General features: G+C 34.5%; 1 protein-coding gene across 1 annotated transcript; it reads left to right on the top strand.

The window, feature by feature from the left end:
* The first annotated feature begins 558 nt into the window (after positions 1-558).
* Positions 559-21047, top strand: LOC138335901 (uncharacterized). The gene is made up of 7 exons (XM_069285084.1): positions 559-1220; positions 9712-9840; positions 10548-10702; positions 13715-14644; positions 14905-16275; positions 16925-17273; positions 17547-21047. Exons 1-7 carry the CDS (start codon positions 956-958, stop codon positions 18836-18838), a joined length of 4491 nt encoding a protein of 1496 aa, XP_069141185.1. The 5' UTR covers positions 559-955; the 3' UTR covers positions 18839-21047.
* Positions 21048-21566: the final 519 nt, after the last annotated feature.

Raw genomic sequence — 21566 nt, 5'->3', positions numbered from 1 at the left:
AATTGATTCCTCCTTATATTCATTTTAATATTTTCTTGTAATGTTGTACATGACATCATCGAATAAAACATATATTCAAAACAATGAAACTTACTACAATTATGATATATTTATATGCTACGTAAAAATGCACATGTATTATAAAATAGTTTTATTGCATGAGAAGAACTAAGCAGAAGTACAGTAGCATTTCTTTCCTCCGCATAAAATTCATTTTATTATTTTCATTGAATAGAATTTATTTTATACCAATTAATCTTACTTACTTACTTTCCTATTCCTTATTACTCCTCTACAGACATATATACAAAATCGTTTAATAATGACTATATCACATTGACAAGAGGTGGTCTTTAGAATCAGAAAAACATGGTAATCCCCCACGGCATTTAAGAATTAATCAAAATATACAAATATACACCTGTGATTACTAAATATATATTTCACTGTCCAGTGCAAATTATCCTGCTATGATAACTCGTCTCGCTTCAGTGGACACATGTTTACACACCTAGTTTTCTTTAAGGCTTACCTGTGCTTACTTATGACAGTAGTGCGTAGGCAGTCGACCTTGACTTACTTGTGTAAAAAATGTATTATTGCGATTAATATTGGTAATAGGAAGTGTCAGTCCAATGTGTTAAATAGAGATTTTTACTGAAGCAGTTACCTAATACCAGGTAAGGTGTACAGTCTGGACAGACGGACGGTTGTGACGCGGTGTTATATCTGATATGTAACTGCCAGAACGTTTCACCTTCGTCATGGTGTCCTACCTGACAAATGATACACCTGGAGCCACGTGATGTACCAGAAATTTACGTTTAAACCTGACTGGAGGATAGCCACACAAATTGTACACAAGACGTCCAATAAGTGTGAAATGACCATTATTGGTCCTTGTGGACCGTATCATTAGCAGCACTAGGACCACTGGTCACGCCTTTTACCCATCATGTATTGGCTGAACTGGTTTGTTTACATCTGGACATGTATCCTTGTGTGTTCTGCCAGCCAACACTGTGCTCTCACAGGAGGACACTGTGAGGATAAAACCATCTCTTCTAATGGAACCCTTAATTTTGCGGTCATCGCTAATTTGCACGAGACTTCCTCTGGGAAATATTGCGGTGGGATTTCGACCCAGGGCTTCCAAACGGCTATAGCAATAGAATGGATTACAGATCTGCTAAGGAGTTACATACCAGGGATAGTTCTGGGTAAGCCATCACCCCACCCAATCACTCTATATAACACGCATGACTACACCCTAATTATAGCAACACACCGGGAGGCATCCAGGTTTCGTATAAGATATACATTATTGGTAGTGTTTCTACTTTGTAATCCCATCGTAAATAAACAATTACAACAATAATCAGTAACTGAAGATGTCTACATGTGCTATCTATACACATCTATGATTGATCACTGCATATATATTTGTTTGTGCTTTTTGTAAAGAGGGCGCGCAGCTTCATTAAAATTTATCTTCATTTATAACAAGGTACATCAGAAACATACTCACAGTGTACGACACGTTTTCATTATATCAAACATGATAGATTTATAACGGTTGAAAAGCAGCTTATTAAAACGTACTTGTCTACGTTGATGGCGTAATATAAATGTCTAACATAAACATAATCAAAGCAAACTGCTTTACTGTGTTTGCTTTAGCCCAGACAAAATTATATTTCAAGTTCCTGTTTTAGCACTAAGACTTGTATGTTCAATAAATACTGCATGGCTGTATTGCTTGAGCGCTAGATATTTAAATATAGAATTTCTTTTCATGTTATTTTGGCAGACGATCACGTTTAACTAAGACTGTCCTGCACTTTCCCTCATAAACATCCTGCGCTCTTTAGCCGTAATGGTTTATGATATATTCAGTACCGACGTAGGACTCGTCCGAGAATGTCTCGCTTTTTGTTATGCTATACATTGTTGCCTGCACACGTATGAATATGATATAATATGATTGTCATTTATATGAACGTTTCGTACGGTAGCTGACATTTAATCTAGAATACCACAAAGACACCTACTGAAATTGTTTATAGAGGAGCTAGTCATTGTGGTTATTCGGGAGATATGATCATTGGAACGTAACACAAAATGCTCAACAATGTGCTCTATAAATCCTTGGTGCTCAATGAATTTCGACGACAAATTGTTATTAATTTATTAATTTTTCGTGAATAAGATATATCATCAATAAAGATTTTTTTTAAGTAGAATTTTTTATCCATGTCCAAATGCTTAACTTTAGACTAGATATTGGTATTATTATCATATTTCTAAAGCATGAAAATTTTAGTACATTCTATCGATTCATCTCATGTTATTATCAATATAATATCAAAACTGTAATCAACACTAAAATCAATTTTACAATGACAAGTGCAAATATAGATGAAAAAATATCATCACAAAATGGGTCGCAGTGGCGGAGTGGCTAAGACATCATGACATATTACCACAAATCATTCACCTCTCGGTCGTGAATCCCATGTAGGACAATTGCCGGATACTAACCGCTGCTCTGTGGATTTCTCCGGGTACCCAGACTTTCATGACAATCTTAACCAGATACTTCCTTACATTGACTATGACTTTTAATAGGACGGTCGATGAATTAATCAGATCAATTCAAACCAAACTAATATATCACCAAAGAAAAACATACATATCATAAAGAGAAGTTTTTCGAGAGAAGTGGTTGAAACGAAACGATCGGGAAGTTATACTGTGTACATGTCATTTTGCTTTATTTTATTTTGGCTTTTTTACTTGTGGTGTTGTGACATGGGATGGTTAATTGCCAAAGATTTAGTTGATTATGATTATGAATTACAGTTTGAAATTATATTTATACAAGTTTCTTAATTGTTTATTAAAAATAATTTTTGGCAAAATTCTTCATGGAAAAAAGAAAAATTTATGCAATAGTAAATAGTATACCTAAATGCAAAAACAAAAAAATCATTTTTGTGTTAAGCATGTTAACTTTGCAAACATTAGCAATTGAAGCTTTTAATTGCTAAATATATACATAAAAAGCCAAAGTGAGAATGGAAAATTAACCTAAATAAGCATAGATAGAAACATTTCACAATGAGTTCCTGTAATCGTATAAGTAAAGTTGATAAAAGTTAAACAGTGTGTATATTGAATGAAAAACAAGTAAACATGTAGAACCAGGAAGTAGATATTAACGCGATAATGGTGAGAATGTCAATGATTCAGAGTTACTGGTCACGCTTCAATTATTCTGTAAAAGACGTTTCTTGTTTTCATATGCGACGTCCTTGAAAATGCATTCTATTACATAAAATAGGGAGTGTACAAAAGACATATAAATATAAAGATATATAAAGTATGCTGCAGTACAAATAAGACTGATTGTCGAAGCGTTTTGGTCTAGGCCTAGCGATCCGCAATATAATTCTCAATGCTTGCACATGGACTTTCAAAGAATTGTACGAAAGACTAAAACGTTTAAAAACTATGTTATACTCATAATTACATAACTTTCATGTGTGCTATTGTTATTTTACTGTATGAAGTAATATTGTAAAGGTAACAAGTGCATCTACCAAGGTCGATAATTCAGGTTTAAAAACAAAAATAATAACATACCAAATGTAAAGAATCCCTTATCGTTGATATGTTTTATCATTTTTATATCACTATCTAACCTGTAATTCAACGTATGAAAAGGAACCTCTTCATATGGTACATTTATTTTCATGGGCGAAAACGTCGCACTTTTGATTTAAACATACAAAATTAAACCTTGCTAATCACAATATCCAGAAATTCCTATAAAATTATTCAAATTGAATCCTATTTTACATAAATAGAACATGTGAAATAAGGTGCAATAATGATACTGAATAGAAACACGTAACATATCACAATAAAAGATATTTTTATAATCATTTGATTACTAATTTCATGGTTGGTGGCAGTGAAAATATGACTCTTTAATTTGCTACAACAAGGACACATCAATATGATTAATATAATTTACAGAAATACATGATAATTTGATCATGACGACAACAGCAGGTAGCCTCAAATATAAAGAATATAATCTGCGTGAACAGTTTTCTGTACGCTTGGTAGTTACATAATTATTAATTACATCTGTACGAACTTGACATTTTTAATAGCTCTAACCCACTGCGACTGTTTACTGAAGCATGACAAGTATTCCGAGAAATGCACACGATCACGGAACTATATCTGGTGGCGTACCATCTTTACCTGTCTTTTAAAGATAACAAATACGTGTATGTCATGCAAATAAAACATAATATAAATTAACGTGGTATATGTGTAGGTGTAACATGATGGTATAAGATTTAAAATGACGTTATACTGACGTCATGAAAACGTGAGAGAAACGTTCAGAATATGTTTCATTTTAACCACTGCACGTTAGGTTATGCATGTACATAATTACTGAAACAAAAATAAAACTTCTGATCCACATGACTATTTTTATTTTAGTTTCTACAATCCTACTCATTATAGGGTTTACGATAACATCACAATAGCGTGAGACTCAAAATATGTTAAGAATATGTTTTAATCACTACTCGGTAAGTTGTATATTATTTATGTATATCATGACTAAAATAAAATTTTCCCCAAAACAAATAAACAAAAACTAAAAAAAAAACTCCAAGAAAAAGTATCCAAAGTTATCCAATTTTTTTCATTTTTTTTTTTCAAATCTTAATAGCAACTACTTTTTTGTAAAAATAAGTCTTTATGTTCTTGTCAAAAAGAATTGGGACACAGGTCTTGAAATAAAAAGTACTTACATCTCTTCTTTTCAACCTAACAGACGAAAAATAACAGAGAAAAAATTAAGGTAATCTTCTTAAAACAAAACAATAGTATTCCTATGTAGAACAGTGGGTATATTTTTGTCTCCGGACGATTCTTCTAATTAAACGCCTAATATTTAAACAGGATGAAAAAATATAAATGTAAACGACAATGTCATCAAAATAGTATCGTTACTTAAAATAGATGAGGTTTAAGCTTAAAGAGAAACATTATGATATCATCGAAAAGACCATGGTAGTATACTATTTATCACATCTAACAAATGTCACATGAAAAACTCTTGAAGAAGCCAGTCAAAACACATTTATAACTGTGAGAAGATGATACAGAAGAGGAAATAGGACACAGGCTATAAGAATGACCTCTTGATTTAAATAAAAATCTCATCTTTCCTTCGCACTTGACCCTCACCAAGGTGAACTTTGTCCAGTTTGTAACCGCTATGTTGCTATTTAGTCACGGGCAAATCTTGATGTCACACTGAAACGTAAAGATTAGTGAAAAGTATATTGAACATTTTTGAGTTATTTATATGTTATGCCGAACAAAACAGAGCAGAGATAACCTGTGTATGTAGTGTTGTTTCAACTAGCTAAATATGAAGGTATAATAAAACTTAAATCTAGACAATAAGGATTATAACATAAATAGTTATAAAGACAACAACGAAACTGGTTATCCCAGACTTCACATCCTCCTTGTAATCAACGGTAACTGTTGTGTGTGTATTAATTACAAAGACTTGATGACATCATCTTGGTTTCATTTTTTTTCCTCTTTCCTTGTTATTATTTCTGGTTCCAGTTTCATCAGCATTCCATAACTATAAGGAATTCCTTAACATATCCATTGGAAAGCATTGCAGACGTTAGGGAAAGCTTTTAAACTTCTGTTTTCCTCTGGATTTTAAGTTAAGTAATGTTGAGGCAACTGTGCACTGTTTTTGTTTAGAATGAAGTTTTCTTTTACTCTATATGTCCCCCTTAATTTAAGTTCATCGAAGTCATTTTCATGTTTGTACCACATACTACTTATTATATTTGTTATGTCCAGATCCTCAAATCAAGTTTCATCATTATTCTTAACCTTTATACATATTGCATAACTTATAAATAATTAAGGAAATCTACTGAGCTTTTTCTAACTTCTTGAATGGATTCCTTTGGAGAATTTTAAATTAAGTTTTTAAAGGAATTTTGACGAGAAACTGAGAGCATTGACAGTCAAACCACCCAAGGGGTAGACTAAAATCGTCTTTATAGCAAAATGGTCTTTATACACAGGTCGAATTGTGTTGGAATTAGTTATTTGGGACTCTAGACAGGTGATCTTAATAAGTAGATTATTAAACTTCTTTATACAGATGTGCACGTTAAAGCGCATGTCTTGCTGTACATCTAATTTCCCGATATGTGTTCGCTAGATGCCCAATTATAGTCTTTCATTTAAACGTGAAGTAGAATTAATTAGGTGTAATTTATAGTTTTACGCAAACCTGTTTTAAGATGTTGTGTAACAAGGAATGAAGACACATTCCTATTGTCTTTATCATAGTCAGAATGTTAGATGGATGTTTTTGTCTGTTTTAAATGATTTTTAAACCGCATACGCATTTTAATGAATTTTTGAATCTATATATAAATGCCTTAAATGATGTAAAGAGTAATGATTTATAAATACGGTCATTGATGTATTCTGCTAACAGTTAATAGTTTTGACAACACTTACATTAATCATTTGAATCTTGAATTTATACATCTTTTACGATACAATAAGTTTTATTGATAAACATAATGGATAATTGATGTTTTGTAAACAAAGCCACAACACTTTTGGTGGCATATCTCATCCATAATGGCATCATTTATCATAATAGTCAATGGATAGAGATCAAAGTTTTGTGGTACCATATCTGACTGCAAAGAAAGAGAAAGAATATGAATATATGTTTTCTAACAAAAGGTTATATGACAAAAATTGAAATAATGGACAAAAACGTTTAAAAACAGACACAAACTTGTCATTTTGAAAGGGTGATATATTTGCATCAAATTCCATGCTTTCAGGTGTCATAATGATTCTGACCCAGGACATTTGCTTGGTTTCTTAAATTATGATGAAAAAATATTCAATTTATTTCTTTTTATTTCAAAGAAAAATTATCAACTCCTTACCATAAACAACTAGAACATGTTTTTCTCCAAACTAGCAAGGGTGAATATGGACAACGTAAATATTTGTACGATGACCGTATTAAGGAAAAGAATAGAATCATCCTCTCCAAATTATTAGCCATCCTCTTCTACTTCGACTACGTCCGATATAGGTCAAACCGTAGCTTGTACATTAAAGGGACATGTCTAATTCATTATTAACTATTCGTAACATAACTCAATCCTTGGGGGAAAAAACCCAAAAAAACCAAAAAATAGGCAAATACAAAAGATAAGTAAGCAGAAAAAATAATCAATGAAATAAAGAAGGTATTCTAGGAGAACGAAAAATGGTGCAAACCCACGGAAGCCCATCTGTTCTTTTTCGTGGTATGAGATGTTAAACGTTTTCAATGTCAACTTTACGACAACAATGTGAAGTAAGTCTAGGTAATACATACCTGTATTAAGTAGGTTATGACCATAGGTAGAGGTCACCTTGAATAGCATTATACCGGGTACCCACGGAAGGTACACGACCTATATACTTACAATATGCTAATTTTATCAAAATAGAAATAGTTTGGCTAAATAGTTTAAATGTTTCACATAATATGTAAAACATTTGCAATTAACCGGAAAATGAGTAATTAGTCTAACAAGATGACTCTTACACATTTTTTTATCTTCCACACTGATGTGGTTCAAAGAGAAGACCTAATTTATTCTCGCAGTTAAAAATCTGGAATATTTTCATGGAAGATTTGTTACCTTTTTATTTGTATCATGTATGGATATTTGTTGAAAGACGTTTTATCTTCTAGACTTAGAGCTAAAGAATAATTTTAAAGAAGAATATACATATGATTTTTAACACTTAAGCCTTTTTGTGAAGATGATATACATCAATATGCATTTGTTCACTGTTGTTGTTACATAAAATTTCACGGAGTGTGATAGCATTAAGTTCATTATTGTTGTCTAATCATACAAAGTTGAGGAGTGTAAGTGAGCCTTTTTGTTTGCTACAAAATCTTCCATGTTTGCCATGTTTATTAAGGACCGTGGTTTTTATTATATGCATTTATCATTTCCCCATTCATTCCTGAATACCTTGACAGATTGCAAGTCTCGGTTAATGGTTTATTGTAAATGTCAAAAATTGCGTTTGTCTATACTGCGTATTGTGCTTATATAACAGGTAGGTAAAAAGTATTTGTTTTATATTAAGGACATAGAGATAATTTCATAAATTTCATAGGAATGTTACCTGGTGGTTTTCTTTGGTTGGTTGATTATATTGTCCTATTAACAGCCAGGTTCATTAAAGGAAGCGCCCCCGTGTAGGCGGTGTGATTCGCGTGTGAAGTACGTGCGTGTTCTGAGATACTGCAGTATGTTCGTGTTGTGCTTCTATGTAAGAGTGGAGCTTTTGGCCTTTTGATAGTGCTATCTCACTGCCAGCCATAGACACAGAACAATCACATCTCACCCGGTCACACTATACTGACAACGGGAAAGCAGTCGTCCCACTCTCGTTATACTGAGTGCTAAGCAGAAGCCAAATCTACCATTTAAAAAAAACTATTGTGTATACGAGGCTTCCTCATCAATCCCTCACCCACTTGGCAAAACGTGAGGTGACATTAGGGAGAAGAAAGTCAGTTAGAAAGAATAAAAAAGATAATACCCCAAATTTAGTCGCCTTTTACGACCATGCAGTGGTGATAGCGGGAATTAAAATCTAACGCTCTACGTGTAAGACTGAGTATTTTCTAAATATCTTAGCATAAATGCACAGTCTAACTCAGATATAATGAAATCCAGAGGACCCTATGAATTTGTTCATAATAAGTGGGTTTCAATATAACCGGGTTAGCATTTTTGTATTACATCTCAAGTTACTTCCCTTGATAGCCGCAAATCTATCCAGACATTAACAACAACAAGAAAATTAAAATAAGATTTTAGTTTAAAAAACAAATTATGTAATCATTTAATTTAATTTACATATGTGAATTATTTTTTATAAAGTTGATTTCATTCAACATTTGTACTCTACTGCAGTACTGGATTTCTCGATACTGCCAGACTGCAGTCTGTTTCCGTTAGGCCTATGTCTAACACGTTATTGTCATTTTTGAAAGAAATCTATTATGCGAGACTGACTCTTATTTTCAACAAAGTCATTGCTGACAAATAAATTTAAGTAAGACTGCCGAAAATATTGTCACTGATGTTTTGTTTTTGCCGAATGTACGTTGTTAGTTTAACAATGCAGTTTGTTCCACAGACTCGATCACTACCTGAGCTAGTTTTATTTCGGCACGTTTCCTTACAAACATCTTTATCAGTGGTTTACCTCTGAACTGTCCAAATTCACGCAATTGAAGACCATTAATGTGGATTATGGCAACTACAATGCACGTGGAAAATAATGGAAAAAACAAATTCTTACACGCGGATGGTATATATCCATTCATGTAGTGTTATCTTCAACTTTGGTTGACACTACTCGAAAACCTTCGTACGAGCAGTACCTTTAAGGATATTTGGAATAAATCCCGATATCTCGAATTTTCTTAGTGTTTTATTGAATTTTAGAATGACAATGTTTAACGATACATGTGAGTAAAATGGAAATTGTGTCTTTCATTGAAGTCCGTTTCTCAGTTACTTTCCTTGGTTACAGGTTTTGACATCTACGATGACTGCGGGCTGCCATCTCTGGCCACTGATGCCATCATCGATGTTCTTCCTGGCGGAAAACCTGATGATCTTCTGACCTGTGACGTCACGTCAACCAATTCAACATTTACAGGTGGGTGTCAGCATATAGGTCAAATAGTTGCCTGCTATTGTGTCTGTGTTTGGTGATGTCGCGCCAAACAAATAAAAAAACCTGCAGGTATGTCAAACTATCGTATGTGTTCAGGTGTAGTGATGGAACGTCAGGTCAAACGCTGTTTTAGGTGACTACCAGGATATCTTGTGCTCTTGGTAAACGAAATGGTTATCAAGAATGGATATAAAACTCAAATGAACAAGGCAATTTCGTTATTGTAAATGGTCATATATGAAAGGAATGGTATCCGATGTGTGAAATTTATCAAAGTAATATCTGATTATATACTCTTGTTTGCAATAAATTGTTTGACGATGTCAATTAATTAACAAGGTAGTCAGTCATTTCTATGTTGTAAAGTCATTGGATAACATTATTTTTATAACCAAATATATGATATAAATGACTTACCGTAATGTAAGTTTTTAATTTCGTATAAGAGATAATGATTTCTTTATTTCGTGTGTTTAGATATCCTTTGCATGCCACTACAATGCTGTGAGCGACTTTTATACAAATTGTATGATGGGGGAATAGTTAAAGATGCTAAAAAGTATTTTAAAACGTAACAGAAAATACACAATAGCTTATTAGTTTTGATCAACTTCGGTTAATAAGCAACAATCGATACTTTGTCTGTTTTTATAACGTTTAGACTAATATACTTTACTTATGTTTTCCAGGAATCATCGCTATGACAAGCCTGGAAGCTACCCTTGCAATTTCGGATATTGTAGAACCGGACGTTCCCTTTATAAGCGGGATTGCCCGGTCTCCGACCTTAGAAAAGAAAGATAACATCCTGTTTACCGTTCCGTCCATAACAGAAGAAGTCAAGGTACAGATATACTTACTGGTTGTAATGTAAAACCTTTGATGTGGATGACTGACGCCAATTAATAGATAGCCTTGCATCGTAAAGAATGTTTGACGTCAAATATATTGTAGCCCATTCTTTGAAAGAATGCAAGGATGCAATAAAAACCTATCCCAGCAATATTAAAAGGATTTTCCAAAAATTTTATACCTAACATAACCAGTCCCATCTATACCGCACAACACAGATCAAAACTAATCGATCATGCTTGATTTGAGCTCTCATTTAGAAAAATATATATATATAAAAAAAAACACAAACAAAAATATTCAAATTATATCTTTGAAAGATTTTTCATGAATTATAATGCATTTAAATGTTAAAAACAAAATATTTTGGAAAATATAACTTAGTGTCAAAAAGTAGGTCACAGTGACCTTATTCTGTTAAATTCCAATTATTCAAGAATTAAGTCCATCTGGTGCCATAATATACCAGGAAAAATGCTAAATATATTATATTTAATTGCATTCAGCAATATATTTGCATACTACAAACTTAGGCAAAGAACATTGTGTCAGAGAGCTCAAATTGACTCTCCTCCTTTAAGCGGAATTTCAAAAACATATATTTAAATGATTTGTTATTTATGAATATGCATACACACTAAAACAACAACAAAAAATCAATAAATAATAATTTGTAAAGGTATAATTAATGACGTCTCAATTTATTGGAATTCCTCAAATGGCTAAAGCAACGTGCTTATTCATATAGCATTTAAATCCGGTTTGAAAGATTTAAAATCAGACATTTCTGTAGTCAACACTTTTTCTAAATAATTGCAGGTGAATTAGAGCATTTTCCTTGAAGATGATCCACCTCCGACAGAGCATAAACGATAATTTGTGATGTAATGTGAATAGTAATTAGTATTAAATCATGTATAATACGTTTAATTAATTAACACACAAAAAATGTTAAATAATATATTTCACTTTTGGTGCAATTACTTCATTCCACATAAAATATAGTGCTATGGGATTTGTTAGAGGCGCAAGTAATCATTTTTGATACTTTTAATATGAAGTAAAGTTAGAAGCTCAAACTTTTCAATAGTGGTAATGGTATAAAGAAAGTAACTTTTGTAACGGAAGTAAAATACTAATTTGTCTGTTACTGTTTTTGGTAGAGAAAAATATCATTTGTCAGTGGTGTATCATATTAAAAAATAAATCTACGCAAACCTAACCTTCAACCTATAATAAAATGGAGAATTACATATATAGATATACACACGCGATTGTTGACTGTTTCGAGTATATTAAAGATGCTCCACCGCTGACAAATGGTGTATTTTCACTATCAAAAACAGGAGCAGGCGATTTAGTATTTTTCTTCAGTAACAAAAGTTACTTACTTTACACCATTATAACCTTTAAAAAGTTTGAGCTTCTAATTTTACTTCAAGTTAAAATTACAAAAAAATAATTAATTGCATCCCGAAAAAATTCCGCGGCACTATATCCTATATGGAATGAAGTACTGATTGCGCATGCACCAAAAGCAAAATACATTATTTTATATTACTTTTTCTGTTAATTAGACATATATATACACTATTAAATACTCATTATTGTTCAAGTGATGAATATCATTTATGCTCTGTCGGCGGTGGAGCATCTTTAAACATTATTTTGAGTTTTATATGTCAACACAAGTATATTTTATTATATAAATTGCACAAACGCTTCAGGCATGATTTAATAGGTGATGCGTGAGTTAAACATACTATCAATCATGCGGAACCTATTAATTATGTTTAAAACTATCTTGTAAAGTTCACTTGGGCTTTTATTTTACCTTTAACATGCAGACAAATTGTACATAGTACACTCCAAGCAAAAAGATATTTAAATATGTCCGTATTTACTATACATATACCCATTTCATAGGTTTATTTGTAAGTGATTATTTATAAACGAAATGTAAATGTTTATTATTATCACCGTTTCTTTTGCTAACCACGAAATTTCATTTTATACAGTGCTTTGTGTTATGTCAAGGCAACAAATTATCGTAAATATCACATGCATGACAGATGAAATTAATTATGAGTAATATGCATCATCCAACACATATCGCCATTTCTTCTCCGCGCGTGACTATGCATTTTGTAATGTGTATGCTACAATGTTAGCTCCGACATTTAATGTGTGTTTGCGGGTAGCACGAGACGTGGCTATGTTAAACCTGGCGATCGGTACATGGTTCACTAACATGCCTTTAATCAAAGCAACTCTTTAACTTAAAGTATCCCATAGGAAAGCGTTATAGACGTTAAAAGTTTCTTAACCTAGATGTGTTCCTTAACTTTTATAAAGCTTTTCTACGGGACAGTTTAAGTTAAGGAATTCCTTTAGTTAAGGACTGTTCGTGAAACAGGGGCCAGATTAGCGTTTAAGAGGCCCTGACTGCCGTTGTCTCCATCTACATTTGTATTGAGATTGTTACATTACCTGACCTTTAACCTAGATATCCATAAAATGCTCTCATCGGTGATGCAGAAAACCCTTGCAAAACACGCGGAGCTTTTCCTCCAATACTCTCCCTAAATCTACATATTTTGTTAATATGTCCTTGCCAAGTGATAGACATTGACTTATGGTAATGTGTCCCATAATATGTAGGGTTACAAATGGTTCTATTATAATACACGAGTTTGAAATCGCTGTCTACTTTCATGCATTTCATGTAATACATAAACCCATTTTAAAGATTTGCAATCGTACGTTTTATCAATGTGAATAATTTTGTTTTTTTTTTTTATGTATGAACTAACCAATAGGTGGAAAAACTGCAAAAATAGTCGATATCAAACATTTCCGTTCCTACGTAATTGAGCCTTTACTATTCCATGCAACCCGACTTCTGACGATTTGACGCCGCGATATTAAATATTGAATATAATTTATCTTGTTATTCATGCCATGTACTGTATTATAAGTAAATCAATTTTTTTTAACATTTCAGGCAGCTTACCAACTGATGCGAACGCTGAAATGGTATTACATGATAATTGTATACACAGATGAAGAGATAGGGAAGCACTACCTTGAGGAGTTTGAATTACAACGGAAAGAAACAAAAATATGCATAGGAGGAATTAAAGAAATCGTATTTAAATATACAGAGGATGTTGATAAAGTCAAATCTGATGTCAAAAAATTAATCAATTATCTGGAAAATGAGCAAAGTCATACTCTAAATGAAAAGATGGGCGTTGTTTACCTAGGAGGAACAATTGCGGCCAGGTATATCATTCAGAGCATCATCGACGAGAAGAGTACACAGGCTAGGAATCTTCAGTGGATCATGTTGGCAAACATCAAAACGGACTCTGATGTGATTTCCATGATAGAGACATCCGCAGCGAGAGACGATAAACTGGACATATTTCTTGTTGCAGTGTCACCTCATGATTACGTCAATTTGAACACATTTAAGGACTACTTCATCGATACATTACAAAGCGGTGATCCAAATGAAAAATACAGGCCTTGGTTTGATAAGTATATGGCCAAGGTATACTCTGAATGTTGGCCGACATGCGATCGACAGTCTCTGGAGCAAGGATATCAACAAGACATCAACTCAGTCAGTGCAGTGGTAGCAGTGCTTGCACTGGCTTCGGCGGTGAAGAACGTTCAGCTTGAGAACTGTGGCAACGAGATTGGCATTTGCCCAGCTCTTCAAAGTAAGTCAGCGTTATACAAACTGGTCAAGGATAGATTGGCTTTAACAACTGTACAGCTTAACTCGAACTCAACGCATCTGCCACAGGAACTATCTACTTTGGATACGTCTATCGATATAGTGGATAAACATTTTCACATGGACGGGACAGAAATGGTCAACTTCTTCAAGTATAACAGTGGCAGCACCAGAGTGATATTTGATAAGGTAAATTGTGTGGTTGAAGGGCTAATCACCATTAGGTCTAATTGAGTGTTGTAAAAGCTAAAAGCAGATTCTGTCTAATTCAAGATATTACCATAATAATGCAAAACATTTGCATTATAATTTAATTAAACGTGTTTATCTTCTTTGGAAACCGTTACAAAAAACATTTGCTTGTCTAAATAATAAATCAAATTGGCATATAATTGAATATATTGTAGTATCTTTGTCTTTGATATCTCTTCACTTTTATGTTTTTGCAGATGTTAAATCCAGGATCAAGTCATGATTTCTCTATATGTAAAGATGTGTGTGGTCCGTGTGTCCAGGAGGAAGATGTCCAGTATGCGTACGTAGACGGCGATATTATCATCCTAGGATTGTTCTCGATAAGGGAATCTCAGGGCGACTTCGGTTGTGGTCCCTACCGAGATGACGATCAGGCTATAGTCACTGCCTTGGCTTTTATACAGACCGTTAAAGAGTTACCCCCCATTGACGGCAAGCGTATCGGCGGACTGGCTCTAGACGATTGTTATTCTTCGCTAAACACTTCTCATTTCTTAACGGATTTGTTCAGTGGAAAAAGGAAGCTAACATTTAAAATGTCAACATCCGAACAGTACATAGACATGTCAAAAGTTCGGTTTGTAGTTGGTGCTGTATCTAGTGACGTCACACTCGTTGTTGCAGATCTCCTGACACATCTGAACATCCCTATGGTATCGTATGGTGCCTCCTCGGCCTTTCTCGACAACAGGCGTATGTATCCTTACTTCCTTCGTACTGTTCCGAGTGATAAGCTCCAAGTGGACGCCATCGTTGACGTTCTGAAACATCTGGATTTTACATTCGTTGGTGGTATTTATTTAGATGATGCTTATGGATATAATGGTATACTAGATGTGGAAAATAAAGCAAACAAAAACGGGATATGTATAGTAGACAAACAAATGGTCACTAGTAATTACCAAAAGTATTCACAGATTGAACAGACCTTAGAGCAAAACGTGGTGGATGTGGTTGTATTTTATGGAATTTCAACGGTTGCTAAGGAGATGTTAGACAGTTTCACAAACTCGTATATATTTATCGCAAGCGAGGCTTGGGGTAAGGACCCGGATCTTATCACACCACAGAGTCGAGGCTCACTTGTCTTCCAGACCGACACTACCTATCATACGGACGATACCTTTAAAAACTACTTAACGACCATAACGCCGGGAAATGATACTGGTCTACCATGGGTTGAACAATTGTGGCAGGACATCTTGGAATGTGACTTTCCATGGTCCATTGACAAGAGATACACGAACAACCCTGATTGCTCTACGCAGGAGGGTAAGAGGATCAACGAAACGTTCGCTGCCCACCTTAGTGATTACCAGCGTGTTGTACACGTAAGTCATGCCGTCAAGGCGATTTGGGCCGGGTGCAGTGCCTCGACAAGATGCATGGGATCTACTGTGGACAGAGAGTTTGCCGAGCAGTTGACGGACGCCATTAAAAATACAAAATTGACCACAGTGGATGGCACTCCTTTCAAACTCTTCAAAGAGGACGGAAATGGCTACATGGGTCTCTCCATATTTAATATACAGGAAGGACTTGATACTAAATTCTCCTATAAAAAGGTAATCACTAACATTAACTTACATTACTCATATGATATGATATTTGTTTTTGATTTCAAATATGTTAACAATTGTGGACTTCAGTTGAATTATATCCGTTGTTTACATGTCTATCAAGGATATTTACAGCAACATGATATGTAGAATGTTGTTTAGACGAACTATGTAATTTTCATGTCCCACAAGTATATTGTTCTGTCTATAGCATATTACAACTATCATTTACATTGTATATTTGGGGCCGCGGTGGCCGAGTGGTTAAGATGTCCCGACATATTACCACAAGCCCTCCACCTCTGGGATGCGGGTTCGAATCCCATGTGGGGCAGTTGCCAGGTACTGACCGCTGGTCGGTGGTTTTTCTCCGGGTACTCCGGCTTTCCCCCACCAACAAACCTGGCACGTCCTTATATGACCCTGGCTGTTAATAGGACGTAAAAATAAATAAACCAAAACATTGTATATACAGTGGATGCGAAAAGTGGATATTGCGTCATTTTCATTATAATACTGCAACGTTCAGGTTCTTTACACTAACTATATATAGACCGTAGTTTGGTTCAGATTGACACATGATATTCGCATGACCACTCTGTCCCAAGTAGACCGTAGACTTACACATGCTATAAGAATGCAGTATTTGTTTTAGGTTGGGACGTATAATGAAGATGGACAACTCAATTTAGAACTTGATCAAATCCAGTTTTACAACTCCTTTGGGCAGCCAGTAATTGCCAGTAATGTTGGAGCCCAATGTAAACCTGTGCTATGCGGAGGAATCTGCCAGATCACGCCTCCCGTCAACAACACAACAAAAGTTCCCGTTACAGACATTCCTGTCACGTCGGTGCCTCCCTCTACAGACGAGTGCGACAGTGGCGTTGCCATAGTCATGGGTATTGTTGTTGGCCTGTTGTCAATCGCCCTGATTATACTAAGTATTCTGCTATTTCGTCAACACAGTACTAGCAAGAAGATTACCTCACCAATACCTTCTAGTAAGTCTTTAACCAATATATGTATTTTCGATTTTGAATAAAGGTTTTTATTGTGTGTTAGAAGAATAATATAGAACCGTGTCATAAGACATAATGTTCTGTTATGTAAACACTTATTAAAAATATTCTATCACGATGTTTAGTGTCATGAAAGGGAAATGTGGAAAGTATCATATTAAAGTATCATATTATTGTCAGTCTATAATATTTCCATGTGTGTCGCTATCTCTTTATTATTTACATCCACTTCAACTTGTTTTCGTATATTTTCAGTACACAGTCACCACACAAGTACGCGTAGTTTGGACAATATGTACATGGAAGTCGGCATTTCAAATCAAAGTTTCGAAATGCATAACAGAGATTTCACAAATGGATCGTATGGGGATTCTAGTGGCAACATGTCTAAAAAGTCTTCGATTAAGTATTCTGATGTTGTACAGAGTCTTCCTGATCTAACAAAACCAAATATTCCCAGGACAGCTTCATCGTCAGCTTCCGGTTCCGGTGGGGATTCCAGTAGCGTTCCTTCTAGAGGAAGCCGTACAACCGATAAAACAATGTCTGATACCTCTGGCCACTCCAGTATGGGAGACCAGAATAATCTTACCTATGTAACCGCCAGAGAACTTGCTCTGGTGGACGAGGAGGAAACAGCAGCTCCTCCGCCGAGCTACTTGGAGGTAAATGGGACGGTCGATGCAAACGTCAGACCAAGTCAGAATTCAACACTACATAGGAGACAGATGCAGGAAAGATATCCTAATACTGATCTACCGCCTGAAGGTGTGCCTCTGTCGATCAATCCAGTAAATGCGTACAAACCTAACCGGCCACACACACTACCAGGCGTTATACCAGAACAACTTCGATTTGTTGCGCCTCAGGATACACGGCTACGAACTCCGCCTCTTCATCCTCCTTCCAAAGATCAGACTCAGACATTGTATCTGAACCCTTTACCAGAAGACCAGGCACCTAAATGCTCACCATCTAATCAATTCATACCTGTAAGTCATCCCTCCAACACTAATAGCACAGTCGCTAATCCGAGTATATATCTGTTGGCGAACAATCAAAACCGTGATTCCTGCTTGTATATAGATCCAGTTCAGACACCAAGAAATATGAATGTTATACGCGAGGGAGGATATGCTCCTCAGTCAGCTCCTATAGTGTTATTTGACCAAAATGGTGTCCCTCGTGTCTTTACAGAAAGTAATTTGAATCCTTACATTAGAGAATCTCCAGAAACTACAACACAACCACAGAGACAATTCCCAACATCACAAGTTGTTTTAGGGAATCAAAATACTGTCAATCCTGGCCAATCAGTCAGGCTACAACAGAGTAACGCCCCTTTACCACTTCCTGTGTCAACAACTGGACAAAACAATAATAGTCCCAGACAATATAGACATAATCCTTCCACTTTGTCCCCTTCAGCTGGGATTCATCGGCCAGTACCACGAAAGTCTTATTCGTCAAGTGGAAGCGGTTCCACCTCGCAACTCTCCCCTTCCTTCTTCGACGAAGATGACGCAGGGGAGGAAATCACCATATAGGTTGTGTCATGTGACCGGATTACCATGTAAAAAGCATCACGTGACCAAATTTCATATATCTAGCATCACTAGATTATTTTTTGAAATAAGAAAAACTCTAATGTAAACGTAAAAGATTTGCTTTACCCAGATTTCCATAACTCTACCGGGTGCGCTACATAGGATTAAATATCGGTATTTACCGATTATGAAATCTTATCATCCCCATATCGTACATTTGTTTAGAGTGGAAGATAAATGATACAGTTTTGTTTTAAAGTGCTTCTTAGAGCTGACAAAGGAGTTCCTATAATGCAACCAGTGTTCCGTAATTGCGTGTCTGCCGACCATGTTATGTTTCAGAGTTTCTACGATTTTTACTTCCTTTGTTTTGATATTTTAAATCAAATCCACAACTATTTTAACGATTCAACTGGATACTCCATATAAGACATGCAGAAAATTGATACTTCTGCGAAATAGTAAGAAATATCCTTGTAAATATGTAGCTATCATTTCAGTAATTGCTACATCTGGAGTACTCAGTGTTTCTGATATTAAATTTGGACATTCGAAAAGCTAAATCAATTAAGCATATAACTTCATTCTTTTGTGTCTTGTCATAGAGCAACTCTTATTTTTGAAACACTCTGGAAACGAAATGTTCACCAACCTCCTGAACTGGATCTGTATACATTTTCATGTGAATATGTTATTTTTAAGAAATTAATAATATTGCGTATTCATGGAAGAAACTGTGGGTTTGTGCAATTGAACTTGAAAATAGCTATCAATGGTGTAGTGTTATACAAAATAGAGAGTGTTTCAAAGAGGTATTAAGAAGGATCGAAGTACAAAAATCATAAAGGATTATGTATGGTTTGGGCCCTTTTTGACCCCGAATTCGCCAATTTTTCATTTAGTAATTAAATTGTTGTGTTCAAACGATGTATTACATCCATGATCTAATTGTAATGAAAGTTTTCTATTTTCACATTTTAGCTGTCATTGTTACCATCCAAAATGTGCATACATTTATATAACGAAAACTCGAAATTTTGACAATTTTGGCCATTTTTACAACGTTTTACTTTGCAGCTATAGTTGTCATGGTGACCATCTAAAGTGTTTTGTCTAAGAAACCATAGAGCGCATCATTTAACAAACTATATTTATATTTTCTAAGAATATGTATGCACTTCCGATACATCTTTTTGAAAAATATAAAGTTTGTTCAAAGATGCGCTCTATGGTTTCTTAGACAAAAAAAACTTTAGATGGTCACCATGACAACTATAGCTGCGAAATTAGAAAAGAGTCATTACAGTTCAATCGGATGTACTAAAATAAATCAATTTAAGCACTTAATAATGACTTAAAAATTTGATGGTTCTGAGGGCCAAAAAGGCTTCAAACCATACACAGTCCTTTGTTCTATGAAACACAGAGAACCACTGACCTCTGTAAAAGAGACGGTTAAGGAAACGTAGAAGCAAAAAATGGTGCCAAAATATAAAATCATGCTTTATATAAACTTAATGTTGTATAATTGTAAACGTTCACATTTTGGTAGTAATATTACGTTAGAGGATTTGTTTTCTTTTTGCAAGATAATTTGTGCAAAGTTACATCGACCATAGTACAAAGTCCTCAAAACTGTGGTGAAATGTACATGTATATCATAAGCAATTCCGTATAATATTGACAATTTTTACATTCGTCCAGATATTGTCATTTTCGTTTATGTTTGATGTTTGATGTAATGTTAAATGTCATTTCAGATGTCTGATATCAACATACTCATTGTGTGCGCGAAATCTTTCGGACATTTTTAGTCAAATAGAATTGCTAATTGGTGTATAAAACGATGCATGAAATTAGAGATTTATTGATTAACATGAAATGTCGGGATACCTTATCCTGTAACAGTTTGCTTTAGATTCTAAACTAGCATAAACAGATCTCTCAGAATTGGAATTTCGTATGTCTTGATGTTCAGTGAGTGTCAAAATTACCGTAACGTGATAACTGTAGATGTTTTAGTATTATTGTTATGTGAATTAAAATGTTGCAGCATCTCTCTGAAGAACAAATATATTAATATAGTATATGCTCAAATATTTCAATGCTATATATCTATGTTTACATGGTGCCAAAGTTTTGTATTATGAAAATGCAATTTATGTTAAAACTGTGCATATTGATATGTTAACAAAGATATAAATATACAATGCTAATAAAACAATAAAGAAATTTTAAATTTTTCCTTAATATTTATAAAGAATGAGAATTGTACCTGCTGTTCAAATTGCACGCGTAGAAGGCGACTAAATTTGCTATCATACATTTTCTCTTTCACCACGTTGTGTACATGGGAGGCCGTCCTCCAATGAATTTAGCTGTAAACATGATGTTAGGCCCAACCAACTAACCAACCAACCAGCCATGTGTTAAAAGCCGTTATACATTCAGTAAAATATGTAATGTATAATTATCACCAATACGGACGTTATTACCAAAATGCTATGACGCCAAATGCCTTTCGGTTAACGAAGAAAATCTCCAAAAGATCAGTTGATAAGCGTGAAAGGTTTTAGCCTTAGTCTACTGCGTCGGCAATACCCACAATTTACTGATATGCTTAAGCATTTTATCAGCTAGCTGGTTCATAACGGATACTGACGCGTCGGTAAAATTGAAATTGAAATGCTTTGATTAAACAAGTACACATTTAAAATATTTAATTTAT

Source organism: Argopecten irradians, chromosome 12, assembly GCF_041381155.1.
Source record: "Argopecten irradians isolate NY chromosome 12, Ai_NY, whole genome shotgun sequence".
NCBI classification, from domain to species: domain Eukaryota; kingdom Metazoa; phylum Mollusca; class Bivalvia; order Pectinida; family Pectinidae; genus Argopecten; species Argopecten irradians.
This window is presented reverse-complemented; position numbering and strand designations above follow the sequence as displayed.

Bases quoted from the DNA above. Each gene is read 5' to 3' on its own strand.
- LOC138335901 (XM_069285084.1), top strand. From the start codon at position 956: ATGTATTGGCTGAACTGGTTTGTTTACATCTGGACATGTATCCTTGTG. The intron at 14,645-14,904 runs GTAAATTGTGTG...ATGTTTTTGCAG, and splicing joins CCAGAGTGATATTTGATAAG to ATGTTAAATCCAGGATCAAG. The intron at 17,274-17,546 runs GTAAGTCTTTAA...GTATATTTTCAG, and splicing joins TACCTCACCAATACCTTCTA to TACACAGTCACCACACAAGT.